Here is an 18,746-nt window from a genome sequence, read left to right as displayed (position 1 = left end):
AATTCTCCATTCGTTCCACTGAAGTTTGGACTCAAATGTTTAAAATTGTGAGCACAGACTAAGCCTTGTGTGTGAGGAGCCCCGATCTTCCAGAGCAGACAAGCGGATGGCACCATTCTGGGCTCAGAGCCCAGCTTTTCCTTCATTGCGTGCGCTTGAACAGATCACTGCGTCTCTGTGCTTCTGTTTCCCTCCTCTTAAAAGGGAATCATATAGCACCTAGTTACTATTAACAGTAGTAACGAGTTACCACCATAGGGGGGTGGTGTTAGCACAGGTCTGGCACAGGGCAGGCAGAATGCTTGCGTTGAGTGTTTGTTACTGTCACTACTATGACATCATCATGGCTGCGGCCACCTGCTGTATTGCCTTGGACCCGGAGCTCCTCGAAGAACGTGTAAAGCCCACAAAGTCCCACGGCCGTTTTAACCAGAATTTGACTACTCATCCTTCTGTGGTTTTCTCTGCTGTCTCTGCCTTTAAGAGCTAAGTGGGAATAGCCCATTCCTGGGAAAGTCTCTCTGGCCTCCCTGAGCCCACTGGAGAGAGTCCCAGGAGACGGCTGCCCTCAGCTACTTGTCCAGCACAGGGCTTTCCTCGGCCACAATTTCGGCCACCTCCACAAACCTTATGCTGCTGTTCCCTAGAGCAGAATGTGTACCAGTCACAGCTTCCCCCTGAGCTCCAGCCCTTCCAAAGTGGGGGAACTAGGGGCAAATGAATAGTTGGTTTACATCCATGTTTTTAAAAGGAAGGTTTTATTATTATTCAGGAATGATGAGGTCAACTGATCAGGAGATGAGTGCCATCATAAACAGAGTTTTATTACTATTCCCAAAAGGAACAGGGCATCCCTTGTGTCATGAGGGGAGCAGGGCCAGTCAGTGGGCAGAGGTGCAGGGGACTGTGGGCACGGGTTTTCGTGGTGGTTCCCACGGGAAGGAGTGGGTGAGGTGGGGGACACAGGTTTAGGACTGGGTGGTCTGAATAACCAGTGGGCTTCAGGACCCTCCTTGTCTGGCCCCTACCCTGGGGTTAATACAGCAGGTGCACAGTAGCCCCGAGTGTGAGAGTCTGATGGTGGAGGTGGCTGCGCTGTGGGCTCTGGTCTGGTGGGCTTGCACACGAAAGCATTTGGAGTAGGGACAGGCCCTCCAGGGTCAGCCAGGCCCCAGGTGTCCAAGCAGCAGACCCTCCTCTGTGTGAGGGCAGGAGACCGACCGCCCGCCTTACTTCAGCGGCTCGCCACCTCCTGACAAACACAGCCTTCTCGCCCTTCCCAGGCTCCGTGCTCGTGCTGCACAAGCCGGGACTCCTGCTTGCCGCCCGGGCGATGCCTCTGACTCTCGGCTCACCTCCAGAGGTGAGCCGCAAGATCTGAGCCCAGTAAATGATTAAGCCCTTCTTTGTTCTCAGCGTTGACTCTTAGTCACTGTTTCAAGGAAATTTATGGAGTCCCTGCACTGGGCCAAGCACAAGACAGGTCACATGTGCCTCCCTCCCTGTCTTGAGCCAGGGAACAGGGTTCGCTCTTCCTGGGGTGCTAATGCCCACTGTTGCACCAAAGGTCGTAGGGAACTATTATTGAAAAATAAACCGGGGCGCCTGGGTGGCTCAGTCGGTTAAGCATCCGACTTCAGCTCAGGTCATGATCTCATGGTCCATGAGTTCGGGCCCCACATTGGGCTCTGTGCTGACAGCTCAGAGCCTGGAGCCTGCTTCTGATTCTGTGTCTCCCTCACTCTCTGCCCCTCTCCTGCTCATGCTCTGTCTCTCTCTGTCTCAAAAATAAATAAAAACATTAAAAAAATTAAAAAAAAAAAAAAGAAGAAAGAAAAAGAAACCACAATAGAAGGCTGTGTGAGCTGACAGTTCAGAACTACTGGTAGCAAAATATAGGAACACACTGATCAGATTACGAAACGTAGGGTCTTTGCCTTGCTAGGGACTTGTCCTGACCTCACAGCCAGATCATGAGCAGAATCCAGCCGGGTGGGGAGTGAGTTGCAGAGAGTCGAAGGGGAAGCTCGGGGCTCCGCAGAGACATCCCATATCTTATGGCGATGTGGGTGACAGAGGTGAACGCATTTGTCAACTCATCCTACTGGACGTTCAGGATCTGTGCTTTTCATGTCCTGCAAATCACGCTTCAATCAAAACCTGGTGTAGCCTTTGTAAAAATGTCCGTTATGTCTAGACGTTAAAAATGGATAAAAAGAGGACGGGAGGAGGTGGAGGAGGGGCGTCAAGGATCACTTCTACTGGACTTCTCGCCAAATTCTCTGCGAAGTTTCCTGCTATCTTTGCTCCGCCTGGCAGGACGCGCCTGTGCAGCCAGAACTCGTCAAGGTCCTTGGCACGTTGGCTTCAGACGCCTCAGCCCCTCCGCCTGGGGCAGGAACACAGACCGGTGGTGGAGCCATGCGTGTAGACGGCCCCGTGCAGCTCCCAGACCTCAAGTGCACGCTGCCAACGGGAGCGGAGGGGAAAGTGGCGTCTTGTGTCCTGACTTCCCTGCCCAGAGTCATAGCTGAAGGTGATGACCTGTGGGCTGCCCCAGGGGCAGCCCAGCTGCAGTGGGCGGGCAGAGGTCAACGTCAAAGCCAAGGAGCCCCAGCCCCAGTCTCACGACACCAACTTTCTCCTAAGCCGGACACTCCTGAATCAGCACAGGTGTGCTCTAGGCACCTGCTCCTGCCCGAGCCGCGCTGTGCCTTCTCCGGATATCCCCTGCTCGGATATTTCTGTAGATGAGCCCCCAGCAGTAAGCAAACAGAGAAAGCCTTCCCCCAAACGGGACGGAGTAAGAGCACTCCAGGACAGTAACACCAGGAGCGCCTCCCATTTCAAACAGCCCCTCCCTGTGTCATCTCATTTCCTTCCCTACACAAACGGAGAGGGAAATAGAGCCATGGGCACTGCTTCCCAGGAGACTGTAGGGTAACAGGGGAGGACTGGGGTCTCCCTGAAGCCCAGCGGCCAGCAGCTGTGGGGCTTCATTTGCTCCCTGCACACCCACCTCCTCCACGCACTCACCTCCCACCTCCCACTGGCACGTGGATCACAGGAGGTGACCCAGGTGGCTGTCCTGACTTGCCTGTATGCACTCGGTGCTACAGGATCACGATGCACATCACGGTCCGTCCCCAAGACCAGACAGGTCGAGGGCGAGCTACAGAAAGAGGAGAGAGAGAGGGAGGGAAGGGAGAGAAGCAAGACCAACGAAAAGCTAACATCACTGCACTTTATACCCCACAATGTAAAATAATAAGAAAACCACTCAGCTTCGGCTCAGGTCACCATCCCACGCTGGCAACACGGAGCCTGCTTGGGATTCTCTCTCTCCCTCTCTCTCTCTCTGCTCCTCCCTAACTCACACGTGCTCCTGTTCTCTCTCTCGCTCTCAAAATAAATACACATTTTTTAAAAATAGTAAGTCCCCAGGATTATTCAAGGGACCTTCAGCGTGACCTGGAATACCAATGGGCAATCAGGAAGGTGTGTCCCCATAAGGGAATACGACTCTTGTAAGTGAGGTAGCTGCTTACATAAGCACACTCAAGGCTCCGGTATTATCTGTATTTGACAAACGAAAACAATTTTTATTGTTGTTTTTGTATTACGACCTTCAAGGAGGTTTGGACCAAATCTCACCTGACGAAAATATGGAGCAAATTCAATGATTCCCAAGAATCCTTGGGTGGAAGAGGGGAGGATACGAGTGTGGGGTTTTCATGTTTATCAGAAGGGACATGAGTTTTTCTGGCTGCAGAACAATGAGAGAGGAAGGCCATCCCCCTGGTGATGGAGTGGCAGTGCGTCTCCCGCCACTAGGGGGCGACAGCATGCCCCTCAAGCTGGGATCATTTACTCCTGGGAATGATGCTTTCTGGGCACCAAGCCAGGGATGCCAGATGGTTTACCACTGTGCCCACTAAAGAGAAAGTGATTTTGGAGAAAACAGAAGAATCCAAAACGCGAGGGAAACTTACATTGGAGAAAAGATGTTACCACATACACAAGGCGACATCCACCCCATCCTACCTGCCAACAGAACCCGGGTCTGCCCTCCACCTCCCTCCTGGCAACCACATCTTTCAGAGCAACACTTCCCAGTCGCCCCCTGGTGAAAACACTTTCTTTTGAAGTGTGTGTGCCAACTCTTGATGTCCTTTGAAAACGTACAAATGATCAATCCTATTTCTATTATTAGATCCAACAGACATAAAAGAACATTTCAATAAATGTAAGTTCTTGCAATACATGTATTGTAATAACTTATTGCATGTATTGTTATTATTGCAATAAATATAATTTCAATAATCAGAACAGAAATGACAAGAAAGAGAATGTCTCCACACACACATTGTTTGCTAGAAGTGAGTTTACAGGCCCTGAACATAGACAATCATTGTTCTGTTTGTAACATTCTGTACTTCCTTACCTGGGATTAAACAAAAATTATTAGTGACACAGTGATAACCCACAGGAAAGGCCTATAAATGTCTGGACACATCTGGAGTTAAAGTTTGCTTATTTTTGGTTAATATTTACATTAATATGAGAATAGTTCTACTGTCAGTGAATACCCGAATCTAACTATTCTTATGCTTTGTCTCAAGACATTGTTAAAAAAAAAAAATGTCTCACGGGATTATTGACAGGAATGAAAGCAGGGGGTGTCAAAAATTAGCAAGCCCTTCAGCAACCTCAGAATCTTCGTTCTTAAACTTTGTGCAAAATGAAGACAGTTATTCTGTATTGTTAGATGCCCTTAACCCTTCCACATTTCCAACAACTAAAGGTTTGATTTGAATTATCTTTCCATGAAATAAATTGATTCTGGACCTGTATTTTCAATGCCCATATCTTATTTGAAGGAATTTAAAATTAGAATGTTCTACCTACACCATAGGCTGTTCAGTGATAACTCTTAGCCGTTGTGCAGTTAATTTATGAAAATGTCATAACACTTGTTCTGTTCTTCCAGGCGTTTTACTTTAATTTTTGCCCCTTATTTTCATGCCTTCATGGTCTGAAAGTATTAAGATCATTAAAAAAACACTGCCTTTACGGTGCAGAAGCTTGTTATTTTGATGTAGTCCCAACAGTTTATTTTTGATTTTTTCCCCTCCTGCTTCAGGAGACATATCTAGAAAAATGTTGCTAAGACCAATATCAGAGACATTACTGCCTGTGCTCTCTTCTAGGGTTCTTATGGTTTCAGGTCTCACATTCAGGTCTTTAATCCATTTTTGAGTTTATGTTTGTGTAGAGTGAGAGAAAGTGGTCCAGTTACATTCTTTTGCATGTGGCTGGCCAGTTTTCCCAACTCCATTTCTTGAAAAGACTGTCTTTTTATGTTGGGCACTCTTTCCTGCTTTGTCAAAGATTAAGGAAACAATCAGCACAACTAAAAGGCAACCTGCTGAATGGGAGAAGAGATTTGCAAATGACATATCCAATAAAGGGTTAGTATCCAAAATATATAAAGAACTTGTACAACTCAACACCAAAAAAACAAATAATCCGATTAAAAGATGGGCAGAACGGGGCGCCTGGGTGGCGCAGTCGGTTAAGCGTCCGACTTCAGCCAGGTCGCGATCTCGCGGTCCGTGAGTTCGAGCCCCGCGTCGGGCTCTGGGCTGATGGCTCAGAGCCTGGAGCCTGTTTCCGATTCTGTGTCTCCCTCTCTCTCTGCCCCTCCCCCGTTCATGCTCTGTCTCTCTCTGTCCCAAAAATAAATAAACGTTGAAAAAAAAAAAAATGGGCAGAACAGAATGTAGGGGGAGGATCCAAGATGGCTGAACAGCATGGAAGCTTTTTGTGTGTCTCACGCCCGTGAAATACAGCCAGACCAACACTAAACCATCCTACATACTTAGAAAACCGATTGGAGGATTAACACAACAATCTGCACGACCTGAACCACAGAATTCAGCGGGTATGCGGCACAGACAGGTGAATTTGGGGAGCAAGAAGCCGCAAAAGGTAGAGAACCGCTTTTGAGGGCGGAGAGAGGACAGAGACTGGGGAGGCGGGGAGAATACGGGAAAAGCACCCCTTCCCGAAAGCAGCTAGAGAGAAAGTGGAAAATTGGAAACAGCCGCAGGGACTAAACTAAAAAGGGAGAAAGGAGAAAGGAGAGGGTTCAAATTCCATTAAGACTGTGAACAATGGGAGTGCAAAGGCTGCAACTCCACAGCTCCATACCTGGCAGTGCTCTGGTGGGAAGGGCGAGTCCCCAGGAACAGAGTGGGGTCCGCGAGGTTCTGGGACCACACGGGGAAAAGCGGTTCCACTGCTGGAAGGGCATTTGGGAGAGACTGTTGAAGCCACCTGGTCCCAGCAGACCCCGGAAGGCAGCCACATTCGCCAGTGCTGGGGCAAGGTCGTTAAGGGTGAAGCCAGGTGCCGGATGTGTGTTGGGATTTTCCATAATCCCTGAGACGCTGCTGCCACACTGTCTCGTGAACTTTTTCTGGAACGGGCTGGCACCTGGCCGCAGTCTTGGGGCACCAACAGCAGCAGGGTCCAGCGGTTGTTCCTGGGTGCAGCCAACATTCGGCCATTGCTCGGTGAGACCCTCCCGCAGAGGGGCGGAACAAGGCAAAGCCGCAGTCCTTCGGAAGTAAGGGGCCGGGGAAAACAGCCGCATCTGAGACAAAACTCGGGAGAGAGGTACTGCCTGGGGCCTGGTCACGGAGAGTGGAAAAGCAGGGAGTGGAGGAGAGCTGAAGACGGAGGACCGGTGAGCGATTGCTGATCCGGGAGAACACACTGGGTGGCTGGGTTGTGCCATTTTTTACCACTCCTACGCATGCGCATATGCACGTACGAGCCCCACAACACTCCACCCTAGTAGGCTAGCAGCGCCATCTAGGGGAGAGCGGAGCTGTTACACTGAGCCCCACCCAACTGGGCTGACTTCGCTCTTCAAGAACACAAGTCACACCGCCGGCTTAATTTATGGACTATAAAGAGCTACATAGACTGACTTCTAGGGGAAAACGAAGCAATTTCAGTCCTAATTCAATCTATTAGCAGTCCTACTCCATCTATTCAATTTTCTTTCTTTTTTTTCTTTTTCCTTTCTCTTTTACAATTCTTTTCTTTTTCTTGAATGCAGAAAGAGAAAAAATTCATTTTTATTTTCAATTTTTATTAAAAATATCTTTCTTTAATTTTTATTACTATATTTTTACTTTTGTGTAAATTTTTTCAAATTCTACTTTACTTCCATCATTTTATTTAAGTCTACTTCAGTGTATTCACCTTTTCAAATTTTCAAACAATTTCTTTTTTTTTCTTTTTTTCTTTTTCATTTTTATTCTTTTTCTTGAATACAGAAAGAGAAAAACTTCATTTTTATTTCAATTTCTTTTAAAAATTTTTATTTAATTTTTATTACTATATTGTTTATGTAAATTTTTTCAAATTCTATTTTGCTTCCATCATTTTATTTTAGTCTACTACAGTGTATTCACTTCCTCAAATTTTCAAACGATTTCTTTGTTTTTCTTTTTTTATCTTTTTTATCTTTATTTCTTTTCTTTTTTAAATACAGAAAAAGAAAAAATTCATATTTATTTTTAATTCTTCTTAAAATATTTTTCTTTAATTTTTTTTCTACTACATTCTTTACTTTTGTATATATTTTTTCAAATTCTATTTTACCCCCATTATCTTATTTTAGTCTACTTCAGTGTATTCATTTTTTAAGTTCTCAAAGAAATTCCTTTTTTTTCTCCCCCCCCCCCTTTTTTTTCTCTAATCTGTCAAACCACTTTCAACACCCAGACCAAAACACACCTAGGATCTAGCATCATCTATTTGATTTGTGTGTGTGTGTGTGTGTGTGTGTTTAATTTTTAATTTTAATATTTTTCTATTTTAATTTTTTTAATTTCAATTTTTCTACCTGATTAATTCCTATTCTCCCTTCAAAATGGCAAAACGAAGGAATTCACCCCAAAAGAAAGAGCACGAAGAAATGAAAGCCAGGGATTTAACCAAGACAGATACAAGTAAGACGTCTGAACCAGAATTTAGAATCATTGATAATAAGAATACTAGATGGAGTTGAAAATAGATTAGAATCCCTTTCTGCAGAGATAAAAGAAGTAAAAACTAGCCAGAATGAAACAAAAAATGCTATAACTGAGCTGCAATCATGGATGGATGCAGTGGTGGCAAGGATAGATGAGGCAGAATAGAGAATCAGCGATATAGAGGACAAACTTATAGAGAATAACGAAGCAGAAAAAATGAGGGAGATTAAGGCAAAGGAGCACAATTTAAGAATTAGGGAAATCAGTGACACATTAAAAAGGAGGAACATCAGAATCATAGGGGTCCCAGAAGAGGAAGAGAGAGAAATAGGGGTAGAAGGGCTATGTGAGCAAATCATAGCAGAAAACTTTCCTAACCTGGGGAAAGACACAGACATCAAAATCCAGGAAGCACAAAGGATCCCCATTAGATTCAACAAAAACCGACCATCAACAAGGCATATCATAGTCAAATTCACAAAATACTCAGGCAAGGAAAGAATCATGAAACCAGCAAGGGAAAAAAAGTCACTAACATGCAAGGGAAGACAGATCAGGTTTGCATCAGACCATCCACAGAAACCCGGCAGGCCACAAAGGAGTGGTGGGATATATTCAGGGTGCTGGATCAGAGAAATATGCAGCCAAGAATTCTTTATCCAGCAAGGCTGTCATTCAAAATAGAAGAAGAGATAAAAAGTTTCCCAGACAAACAAAAATTAAAGGAGTTTGTGACCACTAAACCAGCCCTGCAAGAAATTTTAAGGGGGACTTTCTGAGGGGAGAAAAGATGGAAATATATATATATATATATATATATATATATATATATATATATATATACCAAAAGCAACAAAAGATTAGAAAGCACCAGAGAACACTGCCAGATACTCCAACTCTACAAGCATCATAATGGCAATAAATTCATATCTTTCAGTATTCACTCTAAACATCAATGGATGCAATGCTCCAGTCAAAACACATAAGGTAACAGAATGGATACGAAAACAAGATCCATCTATATGCTGGTTACAAGAGACCCACTTTAGACCTAAAGACACCTTCAGATTGAAAGCAAGGGGATAGAGAACCATCTATCATGCTAATGGTCAACAAAAGAAAGCCGGAGTAGCCATACTTATATCAGACAATCTGGACTTTAAAATAAAGACTGTATCAAGAGATGCAGAAGGGCATGATATCATAATCAAGGGGTCTATCCACCAAGCAGACCTAACAATTATAAACATTTACATGCCAAATGTGGGAGAACCCAAATATATAAATCAATTAATCACAAACATAAAGGAACTCATCAATAGTAATACCATAATAGTAGGAGACTTCAACACCCCACTCACAGCAATGGATAGATCATCTAATCCAAAAATCAATAAGAAAACAATGGCTTTGAATGACACACTGGACCAGATGGACTTAATAGATATATTCAGAACATTTCATCCTAAAGCAGCAGAATATACATTCTGCTCCAGTGCACATGGAACGTTCTCCAGAATAGACCATATACTGGGACATAAATCAGCCCTAAGTAAGTACAAAAAGGTCAAGATCATACCGTGCATATTTCAGACCACATCGCTATGAAACTCAAAATCAACCACAAGACAAAATTTGGAAAGGTAACAAATACTTGGAGACTGAAGAACATCCTACTGAAGAATGAAAGGGCTAACCAAGCAGTTAAAGAGGAAATTAAAAAGTATATGGAAGTCCATGAACATGATAACACCACAACGCTAAGCCTCTGGGATGCAGCAAAGGTGATCCTAAGAGGAAAGTATATAGCAATCCAGGCCTTCCTAAAGAAGGAAGAAAGATCTCAGATACACAACCTAAACTTACGCCTTAAGGAGCTGGAAAGAGAACAGCAAATAAAACCCAAAACCAGCAGAAGACAGGAAATAATAAAGATTAGAGCAGAAATTAATGCTATCAAAACCAAACCAAAACAAAACAAAACAGTAGAACACATCAAGGAAACCAGAAGCTGGTTCTTTGAAAGAATTGATAAAATTGATAAACCACTAGCCAGTTTGATCAAGAAGAAAAAGGAAAGGACCCAAATAAATAAAATCAAGAATGAAAGAGGAGAGATCACAACCAACACAACAGAAATAAAAACAATAATAAGAGAATATTATGAGCAATTATATGTCAATAAAATGACAATCTGGAAGAAATGGACAAATTCCTAGAAACATATGCACTACCAAAACTGAAACAGGAAGAAATAGAAAATTTTAACAGACTCATAACCAGTAAGGAAATCAAATTAGTAGTGAAAAATCTGCCAAAAAACAAGAGTCCAGGGCCAGATGGATTCCCAGGGGAATTCTACCAAACATTTAAGGAAGAGTTAACACCTATTCTCTTGAAACTGTTCCAAAAAATAGAAATGGAAGGAAAACTTCCAAACTCTTTCTATGAAGCCAGCATGATCTTGATTCCAAAGCCAGACAGGAGACCCCACTAAAAAGGAGAACTATAGACCAATTTCCCTGATGAACATGGATGCAAAACTCCTCAACAAGATATTAGCCAACTGGATACAACAATACATTAAAAAAAATTATTCACCACGACCAAGTGGGGCACACAGGACTGATTCAATATCAGGAAAACAATCATGTGATACATCATATCAATAAAAGACAAGAACCACATGACCCTCTGAATAGATGCAGAGAAAGCATTTGACAAAATACAGCATCCTTTCTTGATAAAAACCCTCAAGAAAGTAGGGATAGAAGGAGCATACCTCGAGATCATAAAAGCCATACATGAATGACCCAACACTATTATCATCCTCAATGGGGAAAAACTGACAGCTTTCCCTGTAAGGTCAGGAACAAGACAGGGATGTCCACTCTCACCACTGTTAATTCAACATAGTATTGGAAGGCTTAGCCTCTGCAATCAGACATCACAAAGAAATAAAAGGCATCCAAATCAGCCAAGAGGAGGTCAAACTTTCACTCTTCACAGATGACATGATACTCTATATGGAAAACCCAAAAGATTTCACCAAAAAACTGCTAGAACTGATTCATGAATTCAGCAAAGTTGCAGGATATAAAATCAATGCACAGAAATAGGTTGCATTCCTATACACCAACAGCGAAGCGACAGAAAGAGAAATCAAGGAACTGATCCCATTTACAGTTGCACCAAAACCCATAAAATACCTAGGAATAAATCTAACCAAGAGGTGAAAAATCTCTACACTGAAAACTATAGAAAGCTTATGAAAGAAATTGAAGAAGACACAAAGAAATGGAAAAATATTCCAAGTTCCTGGATAGGAAGAACAAATATTGTTAAAATATCAGTACTACCCAAAGCAATCTACATATTCAATGCAATCCCTATCAAAGTAACACCAGCATTCTTCACAGAGCTAGAACAAATAATCCTAAAATTGGTATGGAACCAGAAAAGACTCCAAATAGCCAAAGCAATCTTGAAAAAGAAAACCAAAGCAGGAGGCATCACAATCCCAGACTTCCACCTATACTACAAAGCTGTAATCATCCAGACAGTATGGTCCTGGCACAAGAACAGACACTCAGATCAATGCAACAGAATAGAGAACCCAGAAATGGACCCACAAACATATGGCCAACTAATCTTTGACAAAGCAGGAAAGAATATCCAGTGGAACAAAGACAGTGTTCAGGAAGTGGTGCTGGGAAAACTGGATAGCGACTTGCAGAAGAATGAACCTGGACCACTTTCTGACACCATACACAAAAATAAACTCAAAATGGATGGAAGACCTCAATGTAAGACAGGAAGCCATCAAAATCCTCAAGGGGAAAGCAGGCAAAAACCTCTTTGATCTTGCCCACAGCAGCTTCTTACTCAACACGTCTCTGGAGGCAAGGGAAGCAAACAGAAGCAAAAATAAAAAGCTTCTGCGCAGGAAGGAAACAATCAGCAAAACTAACAGGCAACCGACAGAATGGGAGAAGATTTTTGCAAAGGACATATCAGATCAAGGGTTAGTATCCAAAATCTATAAAGAATTTATCAAACTCAACACCCAAAAAACAAATAATCCAGTGAAGAAATGGGCGAAAGACATGAATAGACACTTCTCCAAGGAAGACATCCAGATGGCCAACTGACACATGAAAAAATGCTCAACATCACTCATCATCAGGGAAATACAAATCAAAACCACCATGAGATTCCACCTGACACCTATCAGAATGGCTAACATCAACAACTCAGGCAACAACACATGTTGGTGAGGATGCGGAGAAAGAGGATCTCTTTTGCATTGTTGGTGGGAATGCAAGCTGGTGCGGCCACTCTGGAAAACAGTATGGAGGTTCCTCAAAAAACTAAAAATAGAACTACCCTACAACCCAGCAATTGCACTACTAGGCATTTACCCACGAGATACAGGTGTTCCAAGGGATACATGCACCCCCATGTTTATAGCAGCACTATTGACAATAGCCAAAGTATGGAAAGAGCCCAAATGTCCACCGATGGATGAACGGATAAAGAAGATGTGGTATATATATATACAACGGAGTGTTACTCGGCAATCAAAAATAATGAAATCTTGCCATTTGCAACTACATGGATAGAACGGGAGGGTATTATGCTAAGTGAAATGAGTCAGTCAGAGAAAGACAAAAGTCATATGACTTCACTCATATGAGGACTTTAAGAGACAAAACAGGGGCGCCTGGGTGGCGCAGTCGGTTGAGCGTCCGACTTCAGCCAGGTCAGGATCTCGCGGTCCGGGAGTTCGAGCCCCGCGTCGGGCTCTGGGCTGATGGCTCAGAGCCTGGAGCCTGTTTCCGATTCTGTGTCTCCCTCTCTCTCTGCCCCTCCCCCGTTCATGCTCTGTCTCTCTCTGTCCCAAAAAAAAAAAAAAAAAAAAAAGTTGAAAAAAAAAAAGAGACAAAACAGATGAACATAAGGGAAGGGAAACAAAAATAATATAAAAACAGGGAGGGGGACAAAACAGAAGAGACTCATAAATATGGAGAACAAACTGGGTTGCTGGAGGGGTTGTGGGAGGGGGATGGGCTAAATGGGTAAGGGGGATTAAAGAATCTACTTCTGAAATCATTGTTTCACTATATGCTAACTAATTTGGATGTAAATTTTAAAAATTAAAAAATAAAATTTAAAAATAAGTTTTAAAAAATGGGAAGAACACATGAACAGACATTTCTCCAAAGAAGACATCCAGATGGCCAACAGACATGTGAAAAGATGCTCAACATCACTCTTCATCAGGGAAATACAAATCAAAACCACAATGAGGTATCACTCAGAGGTGATACCTCTGCTGGTGGGAATGCAAACTGGTGCAGCCACTCTGGAGAACAGTATGGAGGCTCCTCAAAAAGTTAAAAAGAGAACTACCCTATCCATAATCTAGTAATCACACTACTGGGTATTTATCCCAAAACTACAAAACACTAATTCAAAGGGATACGTGCACCTCTATGCTTATAGCAGCACTATTTACAATAGCCAAGATACGGAAGCAGCCCAAGTGTCCCTTGGTAGATGAATGGATTAAGAAGATGTGGTATAGAATGAAATCACGCCATTTCCAACAACATGGACCGAACTAGAGAGTAGAATACTGAGTGAAATAAGTCAGTCAGAGATCACAAATATCATATGATCTAACTCATATGTGTAATTTAAGAAACAAAACAAACAAAGGAAAAACAGAGAGAGAGGGAGAGAGAGCGGGACAAACCAAGAAACAGACTGGTCACCAGAGGGGAGGTGGCAGGGGGATGGGGGAAATAGGTGACGGGGATTCAGGAGTGCACTTGCTGTGATGAGCACTGGGTGATGTATGGAAGTGTTGAATCACTGTATCGTACATCTGAAACTAATATTATGTTGTATGTTAACTATACTGGATTTAAAAAAAAAACAACACTGCATATATCAAGCAAATAAGCAACTCTGACTGATCAACTGGCAGTATGAAAATAATGTGACCTGGGTGCTTGGCTAGCTCAGTCGGTTAAGCCTTTGACTTCGACTCAGGTTATGATATCACAGCTTGTGAGTTCAAGCCCTGCGTCGAGCTCTGTGCTGACAACTTGGAGCCTGGAGCCTGCTTCAGATTCTGTGTCTCCCTGTCTCTCTGCCCCTCCCCCCTCCCCCCCCCCCCCCCCCCCACCCTGACCCGCACTCTGTCTCTCTCTCTCTCTCTCTAAAATGAATAAACATTAAAAAAAAAAAAACTTAAAAAAAATAATGTGACTACATTTATTTTTTCACCTACGGAAAATTTAAGTGTTCCATTGGTTCAATGTTTTTGGCAGAACTTTTCCTCTTGAAAGCTGTAATTTGCACACAGTTGTTGATAATCATCTTTCAGATTCTCAAAACCTAAACTCCTTGGCTGCCTGGTCCCTGGCAGGCACTGATTTAGAGCACAGGGTATACTTGATAAAGAGACGATTGGGTCTGTGGACTCTGGATGGGTTGGTTTGTACAGGACCCATATACTTGGGGGACTCATTTGTTCACTCTAGGAATTGGCTAGCCCTGGGAGTCTCTCCAGGATCAGGATCTTGAACGCCGGAGCATCAAGAAGACAAGAAGTAAGAAAACGTAGTCACTAGAGTTTGAGTAAACACGGTCTCAGCTCAAACGCTTACAGTGGGGGCCACTGTATTGCCTTTCCATCCTGTGTCCTTCTGTTTGTTTGGGGCTTCGTTGACAGAGTCACTTGTCTTCTTCCTCATTCCCTAGGTGTTTGCTGAGCCCCTGTGATGGGCAAGGTCAATCGGGGCTCCTGGGGGGGGGGCCAATACCTGCCTCCTGAGAGCTTTTGCAGGTGGCCACAGGAGCGTGAGCGGTTCCAGAACAGCCTGGTGCGTGCTTAAAGGGCGTATGGGCAAGTTTCTAGGAGCGGCCCCCTAGAAGTGACAGCAGGCTGAATTCTGAAGGATATGGAGTTGAGTTGGGGGTGTGCCTTATACACACAAACAGGGGCTGCAGGCCAGTTTGGAAGGCGCGACAGGCGGGGTGTGTGAGATCAGCTGAAGTTTTTCCCGAAGTCCGAGATCCTCTCACTGCCCAGATGGAGTAAACAGGGATGTTCTCCATCAAGGACTGGGGTGCTGAGTTGAAACCCTTACTTCCCTATTTTCTCCACTGCAGTAAAAAACCGTCTTTTTGATTAAAAAAAGGAAATGTATCAGGATCTATCCTGTACCAGGGACTGCCTGAGCCACTGCTGATACCCCGATGGGCAAGAAAGTCAAGCTTCCTGCCCTCTGGGAGCTTACGCTTTTGACGGGAAGGGGAAGCCACCAATGGAACAAGAAGCCTCTGCCCTGTGGGACGCACACTCAGGTGGAGAGATGAGCAGTTAAGCAGTAAAACATGGAAAGGTCTAAAATAAGCAAACGTAAAATGGAGTTGTAGGTACAGACACAAACTGCCAAAAAAACCAAAGCAGGTCAAGGGAACAGAAAGTGGTGAGGATGAGTCATCCCTGAGGTTTCTGATGTGACGCGTCGGGACAGGCAGGGCTGCGGGGCCGTGGGGCGCTTTATCAGTTCCGGGGGGGTCAGGACAGGCGTGCCCGGGTCCGAGTGAGGAGGGGCTGGTGCACAGAGAGGTGCGGGCAGACCAGCACCATGGAGGTTAAGGCGCGTGCCGTGGCTCACGGGCTTGGCACACCCACGTGAGAGGGGGAAGGGTAGGCGACGGGATCCAACACAAAGGGCCGGGCCTGAGCGTGTACTGTCTTGACGGCCATAAGCTGTTTTTCTAGGCATCATGAAAAGTCCTGGGTGAGTCACAAACAGGGAAATTGCATGCTCTGATTGACACCCCAGAAAAATCACTTTGATTGCTGGTTGAAGAGGGGGTTGAAGAGAGAAACGAGGGAAGCAGGTGACCAGACAGGAGGCTGTGCAGCCGACCAACAGGAAGATGACACTTGTACCCAGATCCTTCCCCAGAGACAGGAAGACATGTTTGCCGAGCATGGGAATCACAGCCATGATACCACACATCAGCGAGAAGCAGGGCCCAGGTCAGAGATCTTATTCTAGAATGTTCCCTTTACACCATCCCTTCCAAAGCTTCCTCTTTCTGGCCTTGACCTCAAGATGAGTAGGTGAAAGTCAGCGGTCCACACTTGGTGGCCCATGTTCAGTGGCCTATGTTAGGTGGCCCATGTTTGCGGCCCATGTGTGATGGTCCACGGTCAGTGTCCCATGTTCATGGGCTCATGTTTGGTGGTCTGTGTTTAGCAGTCCGTGTTTGGTGGTCCACATTCAGTGGCCCGTGTTCACTGGTCTGCTTCAGTGGTCCGTGTTCAGTGGCTCATGTGTCACCCTTAGAAGTGAGCTGAGGGGCACCTGGGTGGCTCAGTCGGTTAAGCATCTGACTCTCGGTTTCAGGTCAGGTCATGATTTCATGGTTTGTGGGTTTGAACCTACCACAGAGCCTGCTTGGGATTCTCTCTCTCTCTCTCTCTGCCCCTCCCTAACTCGTGCACACAATCTCACTTTGTCTTTCTCTCTCTCTCTAAAAATAAGTATATAAACTTAAAAAAAATAAAAGAAGTGAACTGAGAATCAGAGACATCACCAAAACGTACTCTCATAGAAATATACAAACAATGGTAGATTTGGAGAGGGCTGACTAGAGTTTGTCTTCTTAAAAATTTTCAAGTCCTATTCCCAAGTCAGAATTTATAGAATTTTGGTCAAGTGGTGTGATTTGCAATAACAAAACAACAAGTTCACGGATTCTGTTTCTAGTTAATTTGTTCTGTGAAGGGGGTTGGTTAAGAAAGCAATTTTTAAAACTATGTTCCCAGAAGCCTTTGTGGTGAAGAGAGATAAAGTTGAAGTTTTTAACAGAGATTATTAGACTCAAACATAGGTTTCTACACTACTCTTTCACTATTTTTAAAAAGTTGACGCATGGTTCGAAATTAACAGTAAAATGTGCACATATTACAGTATTGCAATACGGCTGGTACATTATGAGCATCATAGCAATATCTTTCTCTCTACTCATCTTGATCTAAACATTCTTCCAGAGGCAGAAGCAGGAACCTAACAGGGCAGCTTATCTTACCATTAGCTGCACCTATGTCCATTCCCCTGACGATTTTACTGATTTATGAATTCGCACAGTGCCTAACAGACGACGCAGTACCTAGGAGTTGCTAGTAAACATTCATGAATCCATCGATTTGACCAAAAAGATAGCTTGAGTTTACAGCAGAATTCGAGCCAAGACTGAAGACTCAACAGCTCCACACCTTGTGACCTCGACGTAGCCTTTCAAGCATTCAGCCAGTCCCAATTCTGCTGGCAAATCCTTTGCGGGCTGTTTTTGAAACTATGTTCCTATTCCCTGGATCACTGGTAATCCACAAATAACTCTCAGGTATGCCAGAGGGATTTAGAAAACATTATTTCAAGTTCTACCAGAACTGTTGAAATGATAGCAGTCTTGGCAATTTTATTTCTACCTTTCATGAAATGATATGGTTATTATTATTATTATTTTTTTTTTTTTTGAGAGAGAGAGAGAGAGAGAGAGAGAGAGAACAGGGGAAGTTCAGAGAAGAGGGCGAGAGAAAGAATCCCAAGCAGGCTCCGCACAGAGCCCAATGCGGGGCTCTCACTCATGAACCTGGAGCTCATGACCTGAGTCAAAGCCAAGAGCCAGATACTCAACCGACTGAGCCGCTCAAGTGCCCCGATGGTTTCAACTGGTTTTTACTCAGTGCTGTTTGGATTATGTGTTCTGGTTTCAACTGGTTTTTACTCAGTGCTGTTTGGATTATGTGTTCTGAAATCAAATGAAAAAAGATATTCAAAGCACCCAGGGCACAAATGACCCCGGACACCCCTCTCCTCTTCCCCGTGGCCTCCCCCCTTTGCAGTAACTTCTCGTGGTGGCTTCACCCTCTCTACCACTCCCTCAGGAGCGTGTGTCATACAGCCCAGTACCCTGGGGATTTGGCCATTTGCAAATTCTGGAAAGATCCACAGGGTGTGTGATGGTGTGGGTAACGGAGGTCTGAGTAGAAGGGGGTGTTTGGAGGCCACCGTGCCCACAGGAGGGGGGACAACTGGGAGAAGCAAGGGCCATGGAATGAGTGGGGTCCAGCTGTGCAGGTGTCTCAGTCCAGCTGTGGATCAGGAACTACTTTTGTTTGACAGCTAAGCCGTATCTCACCCTCAGCCATGCACATTCAGTGTTTTACTGAGCACCTAGCATATAAAAAACACCCAACAGGTACAAACTCTCACGGGGTGAATAAGTTCTGAGATCTAATGCAGGCATGGTGACTGCAGTTACTAATACCGTACTGCAGAGCTGAAATGTGCTAAGAGGATGGGTCTTAAATGTTCTCCCCTCACTCACGAAAGGTAGCTATGTGAGGTGATGGAGATGTGTTCATGGATCGTGGTGATCACAGTGTATACGTGTATTAAATCAGCATCGTGCCCCTTAAAGAAAAGAAAGGAGGTGGCTCAGTCGGTTAAGCAGCCGACTTCGGCTCAGGTCATGATCTCGTGGTCTGTGAGTTCGAGCCCCGCGTCGGGCTCAGAGCCTAGAGCCCGTTTCAGATTCTGTGTCTCCCTCTCTCTGACCCTCCCCCATTCCTGGTCTGTCTCTCTCTGTCTCAAAAATAAA

General features: G+C 44.4%; 1 protein-coding gene across 1 annotated transcript in view; it reads right to left on the bottom strand.

Moving 5' to 3' along the window:
• LOC123584273 overlaps positions 1 to 18,746 on the bottom strand; it is an 80,222-nt gene that overhangs the window by 22,452 nt on the left and 39,024 nt on the right. The window contains 1 exon segment of the mRNA XM_045451986.1: positions 3,037 to 3,172. Within this exon segment, the coding sequence (XP_045307942.1) occupies positions 3,037 to 3,172 (136 nt within the window).

Source organism: Leopardus geoffroyi, chromosome B1 (genome assembly GCF_018350155.1).
Source record: "Leopardus geoffroyi isolate Oge1 chromosome B1, O.geoffroyi_Oge1_pat1.0, whole genome shotgun sequence".
In the NCBI taxonomy this organism is placed as follows: Eukaryota; Metazoa; Chordata; class Mammalia; order Carnivora; family Felidae; genus Leopardus; species Leopardus geoffroyi.
Note: the sequence above shows the minus strand (reverse complement) of the source record. Positions and strands in the feature narration are given on the sequence as shown.